Genomic DNA, 24,498 nt, shown 5'->3' on the forward strand with positions numbered 1-24,498 from the left:
ACAACTTTTCCAAGTTCAAGATAGTCTTTTTAAAGTTAAAATAGCATAAAAGGGAGAAAGTTCTGATAAAATAGAATATAAAATAACTGAGTAGAAAAGAAAAACAATTTCCTATGATACAAGTTTCTTACTGAATGCTTTTATGCAATATAATTTTTAAGCCCTGCCAAATCAAATAAAATATCAATCATAATTCAATATGTCTATATTACTAACACCAATGGCTGAGTTTAAAGAAGCTTAATATCTTTGGGGAATAACTGGGAGGAACTAACAGTATATTCTTTCATATGATAGAACTGCATGAAGAGATGAATCACAGCTCTAGGAAGACTTACAATAAACTCTGGATCTTTAAATTTTGCTGTGGTTTTGTGTTTTAGTTGGGATAATTTGTAACTCAATAGGGAAAGGAATAAGATTTAATTATTCAAGGCAATGAGTTCCTATGAACTCTTTCACATAATATAATGCCATCTTTTTCTTCTCCTGTTTAATTTTTTGAACACATAATACATACATTCAAAAGCACATGGAGCAGAAGTATATATCTTGATAAATTTTCACAAAGTGAATACTCCTATGTAACTATCAACCACATCAAGAAACAGAACATCACCAGCAGTTCAGAAGGCCCTTCCTACCTTTTCTGCCACCAATTTCCTTTTAAGGACAATCATTATTGAAGCTTTTTCAACCCTAGAGATTAGTTTCACCTATTGTTGAACTTTATTTTAAAAGGTTAGCACAGTATACACCTCTTTGTATCTGTCTTGGTCAACATTAAGTCTGTGAAATTATCTTCCTTTGTGTTAGCAGTTCAAAAAGAATTTATGCGCTTTACTGCAGAAAAATGATTTAGTCTCTGTAGATTCTTAGGCTGGATTTCTGTAATGTCAAAAAATTTTCAGATACTCGATTTCATTTATAAATTAGTTTATTACATTTGTTAAATTTATATAATTGGGTAAGCAAGTTGGTTGCACATCTCTCCCTCCCATCCTTCTTGAATAGTGTTGTTATGCTCTCTATATGATCTTTGATGATATGTGAAAACTTAGATACAAATATAAATAGAAACTAGAATCCCAGGGTATGAAACAGAACTCGAAAATCAAACCCATGCTCAGTACACTGATTGATATCTGTTTCTCTCACATTCAGGTGACCAAAGAGAAGTCCTTTCCAAAGTCAATGAATGAGACAAATCATTCTCAGGTGACCGAATTTGTGTTGCTGGGACTCTCTAATTCCCAGGAGCTCCAACCTTTTTTGTTTCTCATATTTTCACTGCTCTACCTAGCAATACTGCTGGGCAATTTTCTCATCATCCTCACTGTGACCTCAGATTCCCGCCTTCATACCCCTATGTACTTTCTGCTCGCAAACCTCTCTTTTATAGATATATGTGTTGCCTCCTTTGCTACCCCCAAAATGATTGCAGACTTTTTGGTTGAACGCAAGACTATTTCTTTTAATGCTTGCCTGGCCCAAATTTTTTTTGTTCATCTTTTCACTGGCAGTGAGATGGTGATTCTTGTATCCATGGCTTATGATCGTTATGTTGCTATATGCAAACCTCTTCACTATATGACAATCATGAGCCGCCGTGTGTGTATTATTCTTGTACTCATCTCCTGGTGTGTGGGTTTCATCCATACTACTAGCCAGCTGGCATTTACTGTTAACTTGCCTTTTTGTGGGCCTAATCAAGTGGATAGCTTTTTCTGTGACCTCCCTCTGGTGACTAAGTTGGCCTGCATCGACACTTATGTTGTCAGCCTACTAATAGTTGCAGACAGTGGCTTTCTTTCTTTGAGTTCCTTCCTCCTGTTGGTTGTATCTTACACTGTGATACTCATCACAGTTAGGAGCCACTCCTCTGCTAGCATGGCCAAGGCCCGCTCCACACTGACTGCTCATATCACCGTGGTCACACTCTTCTTTGGACCATGCATCTTCATCTATGTGTGGCCCTTCAGTGGTTATTCAGTTGACAAAGTCCTTGCAGTGTTCTACACCATCTTTACTCCCATTTTAAACCCTGTGATCTATACTCTAAGGAATAAAGAAATGAAGGCAGCTATGTCAAAACTGCGGAGTCGCTATCTGAAGTCCGGCCAGGTTCTGCAGTCATAAGAAATATTGTATTTCTGGAAACAAAGTAAATTCACAGGACTGATAACACTGTAGCTGCGTCTCTACATATTTACAAATGGAATCACTGTCATATTAAAACCAATCATTTTAACCAGTGGAAGTGCTGATTAAATTGAAGTAAAGGTTAATGGTGATAATGAAAAATACAACAAACCTTAGCAGTTTTCATCTTTTCTTCCTTCTATTATGTTTACTTGTCTTTTTGACTTCTTTTCCTCCTTAATTTTTAAAATTTAAATTTGTTTTAAGATAAAGAGCTATTGACTATGATGTCAATGGTACAATGTCTTTAACTTTATAAAGTGTAAATACATTGGGCAGTCTTTGGGTGGAAAAGTATGTCTATGCCACAATGAATGGAATTATTTTTACTGTGTATAAATAAGGCAATGCACTGTTTTAAAACAACTTTTCAAAATTGGAAGAATAGTGACATGTACTTTCTGTTTTGCCATTTTATATTCACTCTCCTACTATTGGTGACTTATTATTGGATTGTTAGTTTTCAAGGGGTTCCTCCACCAGCTCCATTTTTCCTTATAAACTTAGCTGCCATTTGGGTCATATGCACAATGAATTCCAATTAAATGGAAGCATTCATAAGACACAAGGTAGTTATGGGATTCACTAGGAAGGTCAAATAGATGAGCAGCAATGATAACTCTAAGGGTTCTGGAGGAAAATTTTGTACTCTGCAACTGAGCACCACCCACCATTTGAAAAGCAGATTGTAGGACCCTTTTGGGACTTATTCTGAATTGAGTTCCTGACCATGAGTTAACAAGTGACCATGTGACTAGGATTTCCCATCATTTAAAAAATCACAATTTCTCTCATTCACTGTTCTTACATCAATGTTCATTATACACCATTCTCCATAGAGAAGGCAGTTAAGGTCTGGGGAAAGGATAATCCGTTAGCCAACTTTGGTTCTGTATCCCCTCAGTGCTTACATAATGGAGACATGAATCAGCTGGAATTTAGGCTATGGATCAGATGGTAAAGAATCTCCCTGGAATGCAGGATACCTGGGTTCTATCCCTGGGTTGGGAAGATCTCCTGGAGAAGGGAATGACTACCCACTTCAGTATTCCTGCCTGGAGAATTCCATGGACAGAGGACCCTGGCAGGCTACAGTCTATGGGTTCGTGAAGAGTTGGACACAACTAAGCAACTAACATATACCCTGAAGCATTGGATTCCCTTTCATTAAGGCTTTTTGACTGCTGTCACAACTACTCTTAAAACTTTACCTGTAACTTTTCTGCTCGCTCCCCCCTCCCCCAGAGCGCCGCTGGCCACACAGCACTCGCTCTGAGCTCTGGGCTCCTGCTAAGCCAGCGCCGCTGTCGCCTCCCTCCAGTCGCCATCATGATCATCTACCGGGACCTCATTAGCCATGACGAGATGTTCTCCGACATCTACAAGATCCGGGAGGTCGCGGACGGGCTGTGTCTGGAGGTGGAGGGGAAGATGGTCAGTAGGACAGAGGGTAACATCGATGACTCGCTCATTGGTGGAAATGCCTCCGCTGAAGGCCCCGAGGGCGAAGGTACCGAAAGCACAGTAATCACTGGTGTCGATATCGTCATGAACCATCACTTGCAGGAAACCAGCTTCACAAAAGAAGCCTACAAGAAGTACATCAAAGATTACATGAAGTCAATCAAAGGGAAACTTGAAGAATAGAGACCAGAAAGAGTAAAACCTTTTATGACAGGGGCTGCAGAACAAATCAAGCACATCCTTGCTAATTTCAAAAACTATCAGTTCTTTATTGGTGAAAACATGAATCCAGACGGCATGGTTGCTTTGCTGGACTACCGTGAGGATGGTGTAACCCCGTATATGATTTTCTTTAAGGATGGTTTAGAGATCGAAAAATGTTAACAAAGTTGGCAGTTATTTTGGATCAATCACCTGTCGTCATAACTGGCTGGCCACTGCTTTTCATCCACACAACACCAGGACTTAGACAGATCGGACTGATGTCATCTCGAGCTCTTCATTTGTTTTGGACGTTGATTTATTTGGAGCGGAGGCATTGTTTTTGAGAAAACGTGTCATGTAGGTTGTCTAAAAAAAAAAACGCATTTAAACTAAAAACAAAACAAAACAAAAAAAAAACTTTACCTGTAAATCCATGGCTGATTCATGTCAATGTATGACAAAGACCACTACAATATTGTAAAGTAATTAGCCTCCAACTAATAAAAATAAATGAAAAAAAAAAACCTTTACCTGTAAGTAGAAGAGATTGATATTGAGAACCTGCCATTCAGTGGCAAGTTAATTACATCAGACCTCCTCCTCCACAGGTGGTAGTGATTTGTCTTTACAGGAATGAAATTTTACTCTAGATATGAATTTTCTCTCTCTGCTTGCAGTTCTTCTTCCAAGATCACTATCCAAGGCCTCAGAAAGGGTCTGATTTATGAATTTAGGATTCTACAAAGACTACTTGTGCAACACATTTTACTCTGAAAAATATTGTGGCAATAGACACAGGACCATGACATCAATATTCCTGAACAATTCCAGGTTCAAAGAACAATTGAACATACAATTAAATGCTCAGACAAGAGTCTAGCACTATGATTATACCTACTTGGAAAAATTGAACTCTAAGATATGATATATTCATTGAGTGCTAAGTGCTCAGTCATCTGACTCTTTGCAACCCCATGGACTGTAGTCCATGAGGCTCCTCTGTCCATGGGATTTCCCAGGCAAGAATACTGGAATGGGTTGCCATTTCCTTCTCCAAGGGATCTTACTAACCTAGGGGTCAAAGCCATATCTCCTGCATTGGCAGGTAGTTTTTTTTTTTACCAGCGAACCACCAGGGAACCTATATGCACTGAACTAACAGTTAATTGTAACAATGTGTTACCAAATTTTAATATACAGTTTTGAAAAATATAGAGTAGAAATAAGAGTGTTCCTCTTTCCATCATTATTAGTGACGTGTTTGTGAATTTTTTGTTTCTTGCACTGCAATTCCAGGCTTTGCTATACTGCAGATTCTGATTGCCAGAAGAACACCACTAATGAGAAATGCACTATGATTTCCACTGAGCCAAACCTTTGCCAACTGCTTGACCACATTGGGATTTTCATGTTAATAGATAAGCAGCCCTAAGAAGGGGACTCACTCACTGCATTACCTGGAATAGATGACATAGTTAACATGAGGAGCTAACTAATGTTAATAAGTTCAGTCTCTAGGTCATGTCTGATTTCTTGCGATCCCATGGAGTGAGGCATTCCAGGTTTCCCTGTCCATCACCAACTGCCAGAGCTTTCTCAAACTCATGTTAATAATGCAGACTGCAAAAACATACCAAAGTAAGACATAGAAGAGGAAAACCTATAAGAAGTTAATTGCTGATCAGGTTACCACTATAGGAACCGAGCCTTGATGTTCCTAGAAGCCTTTGATGAGCCACATATCCCAGTACTGTGTTGTTTTGATTCTTATAGCTTTGTAATATAAGAAAGGGGAGGGAAATTTATTGAAAGAAATAATGGCAGAAAATGTCCCAAATATGAGGAGGAAAATGAACATCCATTTCCATGATACCTAAAGAACCCAAATAAGCTGAACACCAAGAGATCTTCACTAACACATATTATAATCAAATTGTCAAAAGTTAAAGACAGAGGGAATTTTGAGAATGGCAAGAGAAAAGATAATCAAGACATAAAAGGGAATTCTTATAATTCAATCTGCAGATTCCTCTGCAGAAACTTTGCAGACCAGGAGATAGTGAGACAATCTATTCAAAATACCTGAGAGAGAAAACCTTCCAGTCAAGCTGAGGACCTCATCCTGACCATCTTACTGAATGTCACTCCACTCCATATTTATGTATTTGTTCAGCCTCAGCATACATGCAAGTCAGTTTTAGAATTATTAATATATACTCCCTGAGAAACAACTTTACCAACTATAGTACAATGCTAATGTATAAGTATTTTTATCTTTAACTTTAAACTTTCAGGTTAAAATTGGGATGCTCCAGTGATGTAGGGTGGTTCCTTTCCCCCCTTCCTCCTTCAGTGCAGTTATGTCATACATTTCTAACACAGTTAGAGCTGTTTTTCAGATTCTGAATTCTAGGAGGGATGCCCTTACAACCTGGTTGATGTTTTGCTTGTTTTCTTATTTGCTTATGTTTGCTACTAAAATTAAACACTTATTTACATGTCTAAGAGTTTTGAAAAATACAAAAAGTCATTTATCCACCAAACTTGTAACATACAGAACAGGATGAGGGCCACTTTTAATGTAAAACAATCAAGACATAAAGAAAAGAATAGGGAAAAAATTTTAAATACATTTACATTTCCTCCCATAGATATCAAATGTTGTTATTGTACCATAGCTGCTTCAGATTTTTAAAAGTATATGTAATATTACTGATCCAGTTGAAACAAGTTTCATCTTACTTCCTAATATTTCTCTTATCTTCCACTCAAATAATACTCGGAATTTGGTGTTTATCAGTTCCCTGGATGTTCTGAAACATTTATTTAATAAATAAATGTCCATAATTATTTAAACCTGTGAAAATGTGATCATTTAAATTGTGTCATTTCATTTTTAAACTTTCTTAATGTTCATATATAAAATTCAATTTTAATTGTTGGTAGTATGCCATTGTGTTAAAATATTATAATTTTTTTCATTTCCCCATTTATAAATACTTAGATTATCCTCTTATTTGAAAATATTTTAACAAATGACATTGTGCATGTATCCTTGTGCATGTAAAACTTTTACTAGAGTATATAGAAAACTGAGTTTGCTGAATGGTACAGAATCCCAACTTCCATTCTTTAAAAATGGCCAGTTATAAATTACAGCAGAATCTCTGAGGACAGTCAGGGATGTAACACATATGAAATATCTAAAATATAGTCTAATAGACTACAGGTGTATTTGTCCAGGAAATAGAATATTTGTCATGGAGAAAAAATGAAAGCATCTTCAAATATTTGAAGAATATGTTGAAAGAGTCGATTTCTTCAACTACAGGTGGTAGAACCAGTTGAACATTATAACAACAAACTGAACTGTCTTGCAAAGTAGTGAGCTCCTTGTGACTGGAGACAACCTTCCCAAAAGTTGGTGATTATCTATAAGACTATATGATGTCTCTAATGATAGTCAGAAAGTTGGGGGTCAAAAAGATTACTCACTAGGAGTTTGAGTGATAAACAATATTTTGCTTTCATATGTACCACTTGGTTGGTTGAAGTTCTTTTTCTTTCACTTTCTGTTAAAATTATTATGTAACATATAATTACTCCCACTGCAGGATGACTTCACAGTTCTATAAAGGGTGATATTTGACTTCTCCAATGAGATCAGTTTCCTGGCATCCTGGTAATATAAAATGTCTTATCTTAGGATACTGCAGTTTTACGGTTGAAAGAAAGAGGAGCAGAGCCGGCACTACCTTAGCACAGAACCTGAGAGGCTTAGCATAGTTCAGGGCAAAGACCAATTTAAAATCATGTCAAGAGTCTATTGAAAATGCATTCGACATGAAAATTCACAGGTTAAGCGAAGTTTAGAAGAGTCGGAGAAACAAGGACTGGGAGAGTTATTAGAACGTGTAAGTATCATAAGTACATTTTGAACAGATTTGCTTGCAGTAGAGCAATAGTAAGCTGTTTTCTAGATGCAAAATTGACAACTGGAATTCAGCAAAAGAAAGTCACTGTTGTCTCAAACTGGAAACTCCATCTAGAAGAAGCAAATTCCTGTTCTTTTCTCTCTGCATATAACATAGACTCTCCTACTGCACTGGCTTTAGGGATAGCCCTGATAGAAATAAGATTAAAATTTGATGAATTGAGGGAAGTATAACTATTATCTATGCATTCTTTGCTCCTTTTATACTTTCTATTCAAAGAATATTTAGACACTAGTAGCCTGGTGGGTTACAGTCTATGGGGTAACAAAGAATTGGACATGACTGAGCAACTTCACTTAAGTCTATATTTACTGCCTATCAAAATTTACCTGGAATGAAGACAGGAATTGCTATTCTTTATTGCATTTTGCTTTTAATCTTATAGGAAAGTAAGTTTTATAAGATACATTATGGACAAGAAGAATTATGCATACTCATGTTCTCAGAGTTCTATTGATACATTCTAGAGAAAGATGTTAATGTAAGATTAATTCCCTAAGTATCAAACTTCACCTAAAAGCAGGAGGGAGAATTTATTTTATGATGGCTTTGCAATCTGAAAATAATTTTATGCCTAAGATTTACTGGCAGTGAGAAAATATGTAATTCATGAACTAAAATGCTATTGGACTTTCTAAGTAAGTTCTAAGAAATTTGAGCGATTTTTCTGAAATTCACATGTTCCCATTATATAATTGCCTCTACTTTTCTAATTTTAGAAATGAAAATAGCCATGGAGATTATCTAGTCTTATTTTCTAAGCTAATAAATGGAAGAAGATTATTTACCTATACTAATATGTGCCTATATAAATTATTAAAAAAGAATGCAAAATATTATATTGGCCTGGTCTGTAACACTTATGTTAATAGTAAAGTCAATGTGGAGAGGATAGTCTAGTTACTTCTTTTATTTTGAAAAGTAACTGACAATTATATTAGGAAGATGGATATTATATGAAATTGGGACGTTTCATGATATTTTTTAGAGATAAGACAATCTGTACACTAGATAATGAGTGATAACACTTCCATGTGTAACATTATAAAACCTCGGGCTTTTTTCTCTCTTCAACTCTCATCCCTGCCCTTGTCCCTCTCCCCAAACCTTCTCTCTGAGTGTCTGTTATGTTCAGCATACATATCTCTCATCACTTATTACTACAATCTCCTAATGTCAAATCCCCAATTAGTTTCTAATCATTGCAAAGGCTTTCCTTCTATCTGTATGCTGAAGGCAATAATGTTTCAGAGTGTAAATGGTTAGAGTGAAATCTTAGAAGACTTGTAGTCTATATTTTGGCCTTTATGCAAAGGCTTCTGCAAATTTTGTTTCACTTGCCAAATGTAGATACTACAAGGCATAGCACAAGGAGGGAGTTGTGCTGCCCTAGACTCTTGATTCAGTCAGAAGAGCAGAGAAGGCAGCTTTTCTTTACCTTCTTCTTGGATCTTCTTAGGTTCTGTGCCCATTTTATCTAGTAACAATTGTCTGAATACCTGCCCCTGAAGAGTAATTGATGCCTAAATTTCTTTGATGAAACCATCATTATTTTACCTTTTTCTTTTTTTTTAACCATATATACTGTTTCCATCAGTGTAACCAGTTACATTTTTTTTTTTTTTTTTTTTTTTACATTTAAGCAATTTTCTCTCTGGGGATATTTTCAAATGCCAGAGAATCATAGGCTGTTATGGTTAAAAGAGAATAGTTCTCAACTGCCTCCTTTTTTCAAAGAGAAACTGAGTACCTGAAAGGTTGTGTGATTTGCCTAAAGTTTGGTAAATAGTGGAAAAGAAGTAGAAAAAATTTTATCCTAGGCTAATGCTCTGTCTATATCATATGATACCTTTGGATATCTTTTCTTGATGTGCCTTTCAGGCTATTTTAATTTTTTAATTTTTTATTTTATTTTTTATTTTTATTAGTTGGAGGCTAATTACTTTACATCATTACAGTAGTTTTTGTTATACATTGAAATGAATTAGCCATGGATTTACATGTATTCCCCATCCCAGTCCCCCCTCCCACCTCCCTCTCCACCCGATCCCTCTGGGTCTTCCCAGTGCACCAGGACCGAGCACTTGTCTCATGCACCCAACCTGGGCTGGTGATCTGTTTCACCCTAGATAATATACATGTTTCAATGCTGTTCTTTTGAAACATCCCACCCTCGCCTTCTCCCAGAGTCCACAAGTCTGTTCTATACATCTGAGTCTCTTTTTCTGTTTTGTATATAGGGTTATCGTTATCATCTTTCTAAAGTCCATATATATGTGTTAGTATACTGTAATGGTCTTTATCTTTCTGGCTTACTTCGCTCTGTATAATGGGCTCCAGTTTCATCCATCTCATTAGAACTGATTCAAATGAATTCTTTTTAATGGCTGAGTAATATTCCATGGTGTCTATGTACCACAGCTTCCTCATCCATTCGTCTGCTGATGGGCATCTAGGTTGCTTCCATGTCCTGGCTATTATAAACAGTGCTGCGATGAACATTGGGGTGCACGTGTCTCTTTCAGATCTGGTTTCCTTGGTGTGTATGCCCAGAAGTGGGATTGCTGGGTCATATGGCAGTTCTATTTCCAGCTTTTAAAGAAATCTCCACACTGTTTTCCATAGCGGCTGTACTAGTTTGCATTCCCACCAACAGTGTAAGAGGGTTCCCTTTTCTCCACACCCTCTCCAGCATTTATTGCTTGTAGACTTTTGGATAGCAGCCATCCTGACTGGCATATAATGGTACCTCATTGTGGTTTTGATTTGCATTTCTCTGATAATGAGTGATGTTGAGCATCTTTTCATGTGTTTGTTAGCCATCTGTATGTCTTCCTTGGAGAAATGTCTGTTGAGTTCTTTGGCCCATTTTTTGATTGGGTCATTTATTTTTCTGGAGTTGAGCTGGAGGAGTTGCTTGTATATTTTTGAGATTAATCCTTTGTCTGTTGCTTCGTTTGCTATTATTTTCTCCCAATCTGAGGGCTGTCTTTTCACCTTGCTTATAGTTTCCTTTGTTGTGCAAAAGCTTTTAAGTTTCATTAGGTCCCATTTGTTTATTTTTGCTTTTATTTCTTTCAGGCTATTTTAAAGTCTATAATTTAGAATGGTTTGCTTATTCAGGTCAAGAAAATATTAGTAGATATAAAATATATTTACAGCTACTAGTTATAGTTATTATATATAAATAACTAATGAAAGTAAGAATCACCTGCTATGTACTTAATTGTGAAAAAATAGTGTGCTGGAATGACTTTAACTTTCACTTTTACTTTCCTATATGTTGCCTGTGTTTGAGAATATTATCACTAATGTTTTCATGCATGTGTGCTCAGTCATGTCCAAATCTTTGCAACTCTATGGACTATAGCCCTCCAGACTCCTCTGTCCTTGGGATTTTCCAGGCAAGAATACTGGAGTGGGTTGCCATTTCCTTCTCATGGGATCTTCCTAATCCAGGGATCAAACTCACATCTCCTACATTGGCTGGCAGGTTCTTTACATCCTGAGTCATCGGAGAAGCTCCACTAATATTGTTAAACCTATTATACTGTTACAGGATAAAATGTCTGATTCAATTATATGAAGATCATACATATCTCTGAAGAGGGAAAAATTAATCTGTACTTTAAAATTAAGGATAGTAAAAAAAAATAACTAAATAAAATAAAATTAAGGAGAGTAAGAAAAGAAGGAAGAAGTCTAAAATTTTTCTAAGCATTATTTTGAGAAAATGATTAAATTTCCAGACAATTCAGGAACCTTACAAAATCTAAATTTCATGGCAATAACTATAATTGATTGTGCTTCAAAAGAAAAAAAAATTGGAGTGCATTTGACTAATATTTCTGACAATTTTTTTCTGATCAGAGAAAGAAGGCTTACATGAAAAAAACTATATACCTGTAATGTTTTGAGTTCCTTCTAGATATCAATGTTTTAACTATTTGATTAATTCGATTCATATCTCTGGAGGCTAAGTTGGAAGATCACATTTCCCAAGCATATGTGGCTGGAATGTTGGTCAGGAGTCAATCTTCTTTATGTGACCTTTAGTGAAGTTTCATTGATTTTAATTTCTAGAAGTCTCTACAAATTGCTGTGATTGCCAACATATTTCCTTATTTACTGCTACCATGAAGAAAAGCAATGTAGCAACGACTAGGCTAAATTCTGTGCAACATTTGAAAATTTATTTTCATCGCTTCTTTGCTTCTTTTTACTACCTCTTTTACCACTCTCAGATTCCTGAGAGCTCCAAGTGCTCCCCCAGCTACGAAGGGCTTCCAGCAGGATACAGCATCCAGCCCTATCCCACATCCTTGGAGACAAGTCCATCCCAGGTACAGGCACTGTGCTTCCTACCTTCTTTAGAAGTAAAGCTGTATTGTGGCTCATCATCTGAGGCCATGTCAGTTTTTCTTGGTAACTTGTGCCTGACAACTAAATCCTTTCAAAGACTTAATGACCATAGATAAAGATGTGTGCACTCTCTTCATTTTATCTTAGATAAGAAGCAGCATTTTATTTGTGTCTTTCTGAGGACCATATAACAGTGAGGGACCAGGAAAGGAGAAGAGCATGGAAAAAGTAGACAGTCAAGAAAGTTTCTGATATTCTTTCTAACTCTAACTTTGAGCTGGTAGAGTTTATTGGCATCTGTAAATTATACTCATGCCTACTTTATCTTACCTATCAGGCATAATATTTAGCAATAAAAAGCATTGGAAAGAGGCTTTATCTATAAGATTTAGGAAAAGGAGGAATCTGCAAGCCACCTAGCAAAAACTCCTATGATTGCATGAATTCACTCTAAAGTATTGAAAAAAAAAAAAAAAAAAGAATTTACGTAGGCCCTTTCAGTAGAGTAAACTTCTTCTTTGAAAAGTTAGATAACATCATCCTTGAACAGGCATTATTGTCAGAAAGGAAATACTCTGATATGAAATAATACGTTATTAAGAATGCTCATATATGTGTGGTTTTTACACTTGATTAAAGATTTATCATTTATAAATTTTTTTCTTTTAGCAAATATTTTCCATGTCTCTTTCAGGACAACATTATTCTCAATGTTTTATTTCTGAGATTAATGAGCCCTGAACAGTTAAGTGACTTGCTCAATGTCATACAGTTGCCTGATGACACAGTTGTGATCTTAACCTAGAATATTTTCCCAATAGATTTACGTTTCCATTATTGTATAGTATTTTATTGGATATAAAAATAGTGTTTTTTTATTAAGTGATAAAGCTATTCTTATTTCATTTAATAAAGAATGTACTGGAGACTGATAGAAAAAGAAGGACCATCACCTTTAAAAGGAGTAAGGATTATAACATTAGTAAAGAATTTTCAGGAGGGAAAGTTTTAAATCTAACTGCTCTATCACCATCCTACCTAGCTCAGTGTTCTGGGAAAAATGGACAGTTAAATTATTATAAAACAAGTTTACTAAAAATAAGAATGGATTTATATTGCAAAAAACTTAGAGCTTTGTTTGCCCAAAATCTTCATCCTACATTCTTAAGAATGGAGGTATTGATTTAAGAGCTTTTCTGAGGTCAATGAGCTACTTTGTAACAGAAGAGGAAATAGTTATAATCTATATGTTTATCCTTCACAGTTTTTTCCACTCCTTTGGACCAAAGATGAGAAAGCTAAACTTTCTTCTTCATAAGAAAGCATAACTTTCTTATTTCCATAGCCCCCTATCATAAGAGAAAAAACTGAAGAGATGAAAATATTCATTTATTATGCAAATCTCAATGATTTATGACACAAAATATACAATCATCTTCCACTAATGCTGAATTGTGAAAGAGAGTTTCTGAAGAAGCCAATGCCCAAACAATCTTATTAGCAATGAGAAAAGAATTTTAACTGTTACAGCAGGAAGAGGTTTTTAGAACCCACATGGGAAAGAGAAAGAAAGTCCTCTTTTTTCTGTACATCCTAAGAAGCCACTCAACTGAATCAAAATCAGACCATTACTAGCAATCCAAAGGCCCCTCCAATGTTTCCTCCTGTCCCTTTAATCCCATCAAAGAAAACTGCTATCCTAGCTTCAAATACTATAGACTTGCTCATCTGTCTTTACACTTCATTTAAATAGAGTAATAGAGCATTTACTCTTTTGTGTCTAATGTCTTTTGCACATTAATTTTGTGAAAATGTATTTCCTTCTGGTAGCAGTTCACACATCTTTCTCTTTTTAAGAGTTCTTATTTTATTTAGTGAAGAAAAAATGACAATTTTGTCTCTGTAGATAATAATAGTGGATTTCTGTGATATATAAACAACTTTTCAGATATTTATTTGCAACATTCACTTGTAAATCTCATTTGCAAATTAGCTTTCTTAACTTACTAAACTTAAGCAATTAATAAATCAATTGGTTGAAATTCTCTCCACCAACCTCCCAACCACCACCCTCCTCTTCTAGAAAACTTTTGGCTCAATATCCCATCCTGAGTTTGTTCTCTTTTGATTACTAGAGCACTGTCTCTATTTAGACACGTGTGAGGTCTAACAAGTACATGTGAGTAGAAACTAGACTCTCTAACTGAACTGGAAAATTAAACCACAATTAGTTCATTCACTGATTTCTATTTCTCTCTTATTCAAGTGACTGAAGAGAAGTCTTTTGCAAAGTCAATGAATGAGACAAATCATTCTCGGGTGACTGAATTTGTGTTGCTGGGTTTATCTGGTTCCCAGGAGCTCCAACCTTTCTTGTTTCTCATATTTTCACTGCTCTACCTAGCAATACTGCTGGGAAACTTTCTCATCATCCTCACTGTAACCTCAGATTCCCGCCTTCATACCCCTATGTACTTTCTGCTCGCAAACCTCTCTCTTATAGATATATGTGTTGCCTCCTTTGCTACCCCCAAAATGATTGCAGACTTTCTGGTTGAGCGCAAGACTATTTCTTTTGAAGCCTGCCTGGCCCAGATTTTCTTTGTTCATCTATTTGCTGGTGGTGAAATGGTGCTCCTTGTATCCATGGCTTATGACCGTTATGTTGCTATATGTAAACCTCTCCACTACACGACAATCATGAACTGGCGTGTGTGTATTACTCTGGTCCTCATTCCATGGTGTGTGGGTTTCATCCATACTACTAGCCAGCTGGCATTTACTGTTAACTTGCCTTTTTGTGGGCCTAATCAAGTGGATAGTTTTTTCTGTGACCTCCCTTTAGTGACCAAACTGGCCTGCACAGACACTTATGTTATCAGTTTACTAATAGTTGCAGACAGTGGCCTTCTTTCTTTGAGTTCCTTCCTCCTGTTGGTTGTATCTTACACTGTGATACTCATCACAGTTAGGAGCCACTCCTCTGCTAGCACAGCCAAGGCCCGCTCCACACTGACTGCTCATATCACCGTGGTCATATTATTCTTTGGACCATGCATCTTCATCTATGTGTGGCCCTTCAGTGGTTATTCAGTTGACAAAGTCCTTGCAGTGTTCTACACCATTTTTACTCCCATTTTAAACCCGGTTATCTATACTCTAAGGAATAAAGAAATGAAGGCAGCTATGTCAAAACTGAAGAGTCGGTATCTAAAGTCTGGCCAGGTTTCTGCAGTCATAAGAAATGTTCTTTTCCTAGAAACAAAGTAAATTTATAGAACTGTTATTACCACTGTAGCCTGTGGCTAGACATTTACAAATTGAATATTTGTGATATTAAAGCAAATCATTTTGACCGATGAGGAAGACTGATTAACTTGAATTAAAGAGTAATGATGATAAAAAAAGACATTGAATGAATTTTACTTATTTTTAAACTTTCTTGCCCTAAATATGTGCTTTTATTCCTTTTTTTCTAATTCTATTTCCTACTTTTTATTTAACCTCTTTAAGATACAGCCTTTGAAAACATTGAGAATGGAATTTATATTTAAGTGTCAATTAAACTGTATCTTTCCCTCTCAAAATAGTACTGCTCAGATGCCAATTTTGGAGTAATAAAAGGTACATAGCACTTTATCATAGAGATAATAAATCTATTTACATATATAACGTATGATATACTTAAGTAAGAATGCATTTCCACTGTGCTATGTAACTGACAGCATGAAGACAGTTCTGGTTGTCTATAAGGTGTAATGGAGAAGGAAATGGCAACCCACTCCAGAATTCTTGCCTGGAGAATCCCAGGGATGGCGGAGCCTGTTGGGCTGCCGTCTATGGGGTCGCAGAGAGTGGGACACGACTGATGTGACTTAGCAGCAGCAGGAGCAGCAGTAAGGTATAAAATGGCCTGGTTATACAGCAGAAGGCATTTATATTCAACACTTTCACAAATCCTTGTTCAATGTTGTTGCTTAATATGCATTATTTATGGAAAACAATTCAGAAGATAAATATGCCAGTGTGTTCTGTGTCTGGTTATCTTAATTTCTGTTTAATACTGATAAAATAATCTGGAGAATTTCGGAGACGAATTATAATTCTCTACCTCTTGTCTTCGCAATGATGAGAGACTGACTCTAAGATAAAACACATCCCCCAGGTCTTCATGATTCCTGTATTTTCAAATAGGAGTGAAAGTCATTCAGTCGTGTCCAACTCTTTGCAGCTGCATGGACTAGGCAGTCTTTGGAATTCTCTAGGCCAGAACACTGGAGTGGGTAGCCTTTTCCTTCCCCAGGGGATCTTTCCAACCCAGGGATTGAACCCAGGTTTCCCACATTGTGGGCGGATTCTTTATCATCTGAGCCATAATAGAAGCCCAAGAATACTGGAATGGGTAGTCTTTCCCTTCTCCAGTGGATCTTCCTGACCCAGGAATCAAACCAGGGTGTCCTGCATTGCAGGTGGATTCTTTACCAGCTGAGCTATTAGGGAAACCCTTCAGATAGGTAAGGTAGTTTTCAAATAGATACTTGGTAGAAACTGTCATATTTCTAAGTGGACTTTTTCTTTAGTTAACATCTTATTTTTTATATTGCCTAATGCATGTCCAGAAAATGACAGAATCCTATTTCAAGGCCTTAGGAATAGTCATGAATTTATCCTTCCCCAATCACCTACAAAATCAATATTCTTTTAGGATTTGCTACTATATGCTATTTTTGGTTTTTTCTCTTTTACTGTATTCAAGACTTCTATATTTCATACTGTGTTTGATTCTACCATGTGTTATAACGTTAATGGACTATTTTCTACTCTTACCCTTTAGAGTCTCCTAATGGGATCCTATATTTAATATTACTGAAATAATTTCTTTTTTAAATTACTGAGCCAAACAGTAGTAAGTAAATTTATTATGGACATAATAAAATAAAAAAATAAGTCAAATTTGCATGTGTGTAAGTGTATGTATTCAAACTCTTTGTAATAATAGAAGACTAAGAATTTTACATTGCTTTTGCATACTTTTCTACTTTCATGTAAAAAACAAATGACATGTCTTTGCATTAATAGTACTAATTGCAACTGACCTGACACTGTATAACCAGAAACTGAATTTTGGTAACTGAATTTTTGGTAAGAATTTTGTCTTTTAAGCTTTAAAATACCTCTATAAGATATCCTTAAAGATGGAATAAAATAGCCTAATATCAAGAATGTTTTATCCCGCAAGGTTATCATTTAGATTTGAAAAAGAGATAAAGAGGTTTACCAACAAGCAAAAGCTAAGAGATCATCACCACTAACCTTGCTGACTCACTGGAAAAGATCTTGATGCTGGGAAAGATTGAGGGCAAGAGGAGAAGCGGGTGACAGATGATGAGATGGTTGGATGGCATCACTGACTCAATAGACATGAGTTTGAGCAAACTCAGGGAGATAGTGAAGGACAGGGAAGTCTGGCATGCTGCCATTCATGGGGTTGCAAAGAGTTGGACACGACATAGTGATGGAACAACAACAACTAAGCAAAAAATAAAAAAGGCCAGAAATAGACATAAGAATATTATGAAAGGAAAACCCTCATTGCTAATAACAAAAATATAGTTAAGGAAGTAGATCAATCACTTTTAAAGCTAATAAGAAGGTTAAAAGACAAAAGTAGTAAAAGTATCTATAATCATAATAAGTAATTAAGGGATATATACATAATATAAAAAGATGAAAAATATCATGTCAAAAACAAAACATAAATGTGAGGGAGTAAAAAGCAAGGTGCTTAGAATGCATTCAAACTTAAGAGATCATCAACTCAAAAATATACCTGTATAGAAAATACTGTTATATATGAACCTCATGGCAATCACAAACCCAAAAAAATAATAGATACATACACAAAAAAGGAAAAGGAATCCAGACAAAACATGAAGACCATCATCCTATCACAGAAAGAAGAAGAAAGGAACCAAAAACCACCATAAAAACAACCTCCAAACAATTAACAAATGACAATAAATACATACCCATTAATAATTACTTTAAATGTAAATGGACTAAATGATTCAATTAAAAGACACAGAGTGGCTAAATGGATAAAGAAAAATAAGACTCATCTGTATGCTGCCTAAGGAGACACAGTTCAGATCTACACACACACACAAAGTGAGGAGTTAACAAAGGTATTCCATGAAAATGGAAACAAAACAAAAACTGGAATAGCAAAATTTATATCAGACAAACTTAGACCTTAAAACAAAGACTATAACAAGACAGAAAAGGACATTGCATAATGACAAAGGGAAAAACCCAAAAAGAAGATTTAACAATTATAAATATAGGCATCTAACCTGCCTGCTAATGCAATAGACATAGTTGTGGGTTTGGCCCCTGGGTCAGGAAGATCCCCTGGAGGAGGGCATGGCAACCCACTCCTTTTCTCTTGCCTGGTGAGTTCCATGGACAGAGGAGACTTGTGGGCTATAGTCCATAGGGTCACAAAGAGTTGGGCATGACTGAAGGGACTGAGCATGCACGCACGCAAATACATAGGGCAAATATAAAGAAAAAAAATAAAACCTCAGTAATAGTAGGGGATATTAACACCCCAGTTTTATCAATGAAGAGATCATTCTGACAGAAAACTAATAGGGAAACGCCTGTTTTAAATGACATATTAGACAATTAGATTTAATAGATATACATAGAAAATTCCATCCAAAAGCAACAGAACATACATTCCTTTCAAGTGCACTTGGAATAGTCTCTAGGATAGATCACCTGTCTAGGCCACAAAACAAATCTCTACAAATTCAAGAATATTGAATTCATATCAACTGTCTTTTCTGACCATGATCCATGTGATTACAAGGGGGAAAAAAAAGCCTCAAAAACCACACACATGGAATTTAAACAACACACTACTAAACAATCAAGGGGGTCATTGAAAAAATAAAAGAGCACACTAAAAAAAAACTTGGAGGAAAATGAAAATGGAAACATAGCAATCAAAATCTATGGAACCTGTGATGACATAGAGGGGTGGGAGAGAGATTCAAGAGAGAGAGGATTTATGTATACTTATTGCTGATTCACTTTTTTGTACAGAAGAAAGTAATACAACATTGTAAGCAATTATACGCCAATAATAAAATAAGTAAATAAGCTAGATACCAAGTTAAAAAAACATTTATGGGACGTAGGATGAATGATTCTAAAGAGAAATGTTTATAGTGGTACAGAATACCTAAGAAAAGAAGAAAAATCTCAATCAACCCTTACAAGTAAAGTAACTGGAAAACAAAAACAAACAAAATGCAAAGTTAGTTGAAGGAAGAAGATAATAAATGACAGAATGGGAAAAAATAATGAAATAGCGACTGAAAACAAAAATAGAAATATCAATAAAGGTAAAAACTGCTTGTTTGAAAAGAAAAACAAAAATTGATAAACAATTAGCCAGACTAATCGAGAGAAAAAGAGTAGTCACAAATAAAATCATAAATGAAAGCTAACCAATACCACTAAAAATACAAAGGTTCATAAGAGATTATTATGAATGATTATATGTCAATAAATTGGACAACCTAGAAGAAATGGATAAATTCCTATAAATGCACAGTCTCCCAAGACTAAATCAGGAATAAATATAAACTATGCACAAATTGATTACCAGTAATAGAACTGAATCAGTAATTAAAAATATCTCAGCAAAATTTTAGGACTGAAGGGCTTCACAGATAAATTCTACCCAAAGTTTAAGGAAGAGTTAGCACCTGTAATTCTCACAATACTTCAAAAAACTGAAGAGAAAGGAGCACTTCTTAACTTCTTATAGAAGGCCAGCATCAATTTCAGATACCAAAAAAAGACAAACACTACAAAAAATTATAGCCAATATAACAAATGCACACAAATGCAAAACTTCTCAACACAATATTAGCAAACTGAATTCAAGAACACATTGAAAGCATCATACATCATGATGAACTGAGATTTTTCCCAGAGACACAAGGATGGTTTATTATAAACAAATCAATGATTTACTATATTAGCAAATTGAAGAATATAAACCATATGATCATCTTAATACAGACAGAAAAAGTTTTTCACAAAATTTGACAACCATTTATGAAAAAATCTCTCTGCAAAATGGATATAGGAGGAACATGCCTTAACATAATAAAGGCTGTATATTTCAAGGCCACAGCTCACGTTATATTCAATTGTGGAAAGCTGAAATCATGTCCTCCAAGATCAGGAGCAAGATAAGAATGCCACTCCTGCCACTTGTACTCAGCATAGTATTGGAAGTCCTAATGACAGCAATCAGACAAGAAAAGAAATGAAAGGATTTCAAATAAGAAAGGAAGAATTAAAACTGTCACTGTTTGCAGATGACATAATACTATCTATAGAAAATCCTAAAGTCTCCACCAAAAAACTCTGGAACTAATAAATGAATTCAGTAAAGTTACAAGACACACAGTACTATATGGAAACATATTGTGTTTCTATAAAATAATAACAAATCATTGGAAAGAGAAATTAAGAAAACAGTCTTATTTAAAATTGCACAAAAAAGAATAAGATACCTAGGAATAAATATAATTAAGGATGTTAAAAAATGTGTATTCTGAAAACTATAAGCCATTGATGAAAGAAACTGAACACTATCATACAAAAACAAATAAAAAGATAAATCATGCTTATGGACCAGAAGAATTAATATTGTTAAAATGATCATACTAACAAGGAAATGTAAATGATGAGTCACTATGTAGTATTCCTGAACTAATATATTATATGTAAACTATATACAAATTTTAAAAAATTTAGATAAAGGAAAATGTAGATAAATTGAACTTCACCAAAATTAAAACTTCAGAGGACAGTTTAAGAAAGTAATGAGACTAAAGAGCCTCTTGATGAAAGTGAAAGAGGAGAGTGAAAAAGTTGGCTTAAGGCTCAACATTCAGAAAACTAAGATCATGGCATCTGGTCCCATCCCTTCATGGCAAATAGATGGGGAAACAGTGGAAACAGTGGCTGACTATTTTTATGGGCTCCAAAATCACTGTGGATGGTGATTGCAGTCATGAAATCAAAAGATGCTTGCTCCTTGGAAGGAATGTTATGACCAACCTAGACAGCATATTAAAAAGCAGAGACATTACTTTGCCAACAAAGGTCCATCTAGTCAAGGGTATGGTTTGTCCAGTAGTCATGTATGGATGTGAGAGTTGGACTATAAAGAAAGCTGAGCACCGAAGAATTAATGCTTTTGAACTGTGGTGTTGGAGAAGACTCTTGAGAGTCCCTTGGACTGCAAGGAGATCCAACCAGTCCATCCTAAAGGAGATCATTCCTGGGTGTTCATTGGAAGGACTGATGTTGAAGCTGAAACTCCAATACTTGGGCCACCTGATGTGAAGAATTGACTCATCGGAAAAGACCCTGATGCTGGGAAAGACTGAGGGCAGGAGGAGAAGGGGATGACAGAGAATGAGATGGTTGGATGGTATCACTGACACAATGGACATGGGTTTGGGTGGACTCCAGGAATTGGTGATGGATAGGGAGGCCTGGTGTGCTGTGGTTCATGGGGTCGCAAAGAGTCGGACATGACTGAGTGACTGAACTGAACTGAATTGAATGAGTCTATAGATTCGAAGAAAATATTTGCAAATCATATGTATGATAAAGGTCTTATATCTAAAACATTAACAACTTATATCACTTAACAATAAAAAGACAAATAATAAAATTTTTAAATGATCAAAAAATTTGAGTATATGTTTTTCCAACCAAGATTTACAAAGGGCCAATAAGCACATGAAAAGATGATCAACACCATTAGCAATGAGGGAAAACGCTAATAAAAACCACAATAAGACAACTTCATACCTCCTAGTATGGCTAAAGTAAACAGGAAAAAAATAACAAGTGTTGGTGAGGATATGAAGAAATTTGAAATCCAAAGTACATACATTGCTAGTGTGATAGAAAAACTGTGCAGCCTTTTGAGAAAACAGTCTGACAATTCTTCAAAATACTAAATATAGAGCTAACATAACGCAGTAATTCCTCTCTCAGGGATATACATTAGTGAAGTGAAAATATGTTCTTATAATAACTAATAACTTACTAATAACTATTCACAACAGTATTATTCATGATAGCCACAAAATGGAAACAACTCAAATATTCATTAACTATTGAATGGATAAACTAAAGTGGTATATCTATACAATGGGGTGTTATATAGCTATAAAAAAGAATCAAGTAATGATACATGCTACAACATATATGAACATTGTGATAAAGGAAAAAAAAAGTCACAAAAGGCAAGATATCATATGATTCCATTAGTACTGCATCCAGAATAGACAAATACACAGAAATGGAAAGTGGATGTCAGGACTAGAGAGAAGGGAGAGTGGGGAGTGACTGTTACTGGGTCCAAGGTTTCTTTACGGGATGAAAAAATTTCTGCTTGGGAGTAGGACACACTAGTGTCCTTGAGACAGTTAACAGAGCAAATCTAACACAATCTGTCATTGCAGTACCTGGGAGTCACTAGCCATTACATTTAAACCGATAGCAGGCAAAAATGGCATGTTAGAAAAAGGCAAAGCATGGCTTAGCCTAAATAGAACACTTTCAAAAACAATTCTTAAAAGTTCATATATAGTGGATAAAAATAAATGGCAACCATCTTGACATAAATACTAAAGAATATTTTCACTATGTCTTGTTGAGAAACTGGGAATAAATATAATTATAATAAATCAAGTTTCATTAGAAAGTGAATACAGCTTGTCATATTTTAATAGACACAATAACATTTAAATGTTGTTTTGTAAATTTAGCATGTATAATAACTATTGACTCACTTGAAAAAATTTTGTAATAATTTTAGAATAGGATAGATTGTATGTGTATGTGTGTGATATTGGTAGCAAAATATTAACTAGCATTCAAGCAGAATGCTAACAAGTTGACAATTAGCTTATTTTTCTGATTATTTTTATTTGCCTGAAAAATTTTACTTTAATGCAAATTTTTCTCTAATAAAAGAACAAATAAACATAGCTTTATTAGCATTTTATTACATTGAATTAGTTCTTCCTGCTCCCGAAATTGATTTTTCTACTTCAGTTAATACAGTTGAATCTTAATACTTTATTTATTTTCCATATATTATTTCAGCTGTCAATGCAAGTTCTTCAAAGATTTCTTCCAGGACTTTGGTTAAATATTAGTCTTAAGTAATTTTATTAGATCTGCCTTCACCTCTTTATTCTAGAGATATACTATAGATCAAGTGGTTGAATAATGGAGTTAACATGGAATAGAACTGACTCAAACTTTTCTGGGTCTCTTAGATTCCCTGCTCTTGGCCTCACATATACAATCACAATAGGGCCATAGAATAGGGACGGCACAATCAGATGGGAGACATATGTAGAGAAGGCCTTAAATCACCTATCTGCTGCGAGGACCCTAAGCCCAGCTCTGATCACCAGGGTATAGGAGCCGGTAATGAAGAGTAAGGTAGAGAAAATGATGACTGAGTTACAGGTAGCACAGATGATCTCAGTGACAGGAGTTGGCATAAGGGCAACTTTATAAGGAGATCTGGTTCACATAGGAAGTGGTCAGTCTTATTGAGACAACAAAACTGGAGCTGAGAGATTAGGTAAATAGACAAGAGGAAGTCCAAGAAGCAACACACGCAGCAGCAGGCTCCCATATTGATATAGCATTGTACCATCATGACAGTGGGGAAGGGTAGGGGTCTGCAGAGACAAGGTACCTGTCAAAGCCCATGGCAGACGAGAAGGTCTCGGTGGTGCCCATGGAGAATGAGTGGAACTTCAGGAAGCAGCCAGAGAAAGAGATGTTGTTGGTCTCAGAGAGGTTAGTGAGCATATTGGACACAGAAGTGACATACCACATACCACAGAGTTTAGGTTTCGAATTGAATTTTTTACATTTCTTTACACAACTGGAAGCATTTAAATTGTAAAATTCCCAAGAGCTGTATGACTTACATGATATTTTCTAGAAAGCCACGCTTCCAAATAAGTACTAAGTTCTTTTTAGAGTGGTGGCTCAGATGGTAAAGAAACTGCCTACAATGCAGGAGACCCAGGTTCAATCCCTGGGTCAGGAAGATTCTCTGGAGGAGGGCATGGTAACCCACTCCAGTATTCTTGCCTGGAGAATCCCATGAACAGAGGAGCCAGGGCTAGAGTCCATGGGG

General features: G+C 35.6%; 2 protein-coding genes and 2 pseudogenes across 3 annotated transcripts; 3 read left to right on the top strand and 1 right to left on the bottom strand.

Moving 5' to 3' along the window:
- Positions 1-1,179: 1,179 nt before the first annotated feature.
- On the top strand, positions 1,180-4,598 carry LOC110152586 (olfactory receptor 4K15). 2 transcript variants are annotated; one of them, XM_070468937.1, is made up of 2 exons: positions 1,195-2,101; positions 4,561-4,598. In XM_070468937.1, the coding sequence occupies exons 1-2, from the start codon at positions 1,195-1,197 to the stop codon at positions 4,596-4,598; spliced, it is 945 nt and encodes a 314-aa protein (XP_070325038.1). The 2 variants fall into 2 exon arrangements, with proteins under 2 accessions (XP_020772037.2, XP_070325038.1); XM_020916378.2 differs by lacking the exon at positions 4,561-4,598 and having other exon boundaries at positions 1,180-2,139.
- Positions 3,465-4,065, top strand: LOC110152587 (translationally-controlled tumor protein pseudogene; annotated as a pseudogene).
- Positions 4,599-14,459: 9,861 nt separating the features above from the next.
- Positions 14,460-15,497, top strand: LOC110152591 (olfactory receptor 4K15-like). The gene has a single exon (XM_020916383.2). The coding sequence runs from the start codon at positions 14,523-14,525 to the stop codon at positions 15,495-15,497; it is 975 nt and encodes a 324-aa protein (XP_020772042.2). The 5' UTR covers positions 14,460-14,522.
- An 8,032-nt stretch (positions 15,498-23,529) lies between these two features.
- On the bottom strand, positions 23,530-24,191 carry LOC139035503 (olfactory receptor 11H6-like; annotated as a pseudogene).
- Positions 24,192-24,498: the final 307 nt, after the last annotated feature.

This window comes from Odocoileus virginianus, chromosome 6 (genome assembly GCF_023699985.2).
Source record: "Odocoileus virginianus isolate 20LAN1187 ecotype Illinois chromosome 6, Ovbor_1.2, whole genome shotgun sequence".
NCBI lineage: Eukaryota > Metazoa > Chordata > Mammalia > Artiodactyla > Cervidae > Odocoileus > Odocoileus virginianus.

Excerpts from the sequence above, each read along its gene's own strand:
- LOC110152591 (XM_020916383.2), top strand. The coding sequence starts at position 14,523 with ATGAATGAGACAAATCATTCTCGGGTGACTGAATTTGTGTTGCTGGGT.
- LOC110152586 (XM_020916378.2), top strand. The coding sequence starts at position 1,195 with ATGAATGAGACAAATCATTCTCAGGTGACCGAATTTGTGTTGCTGGGA.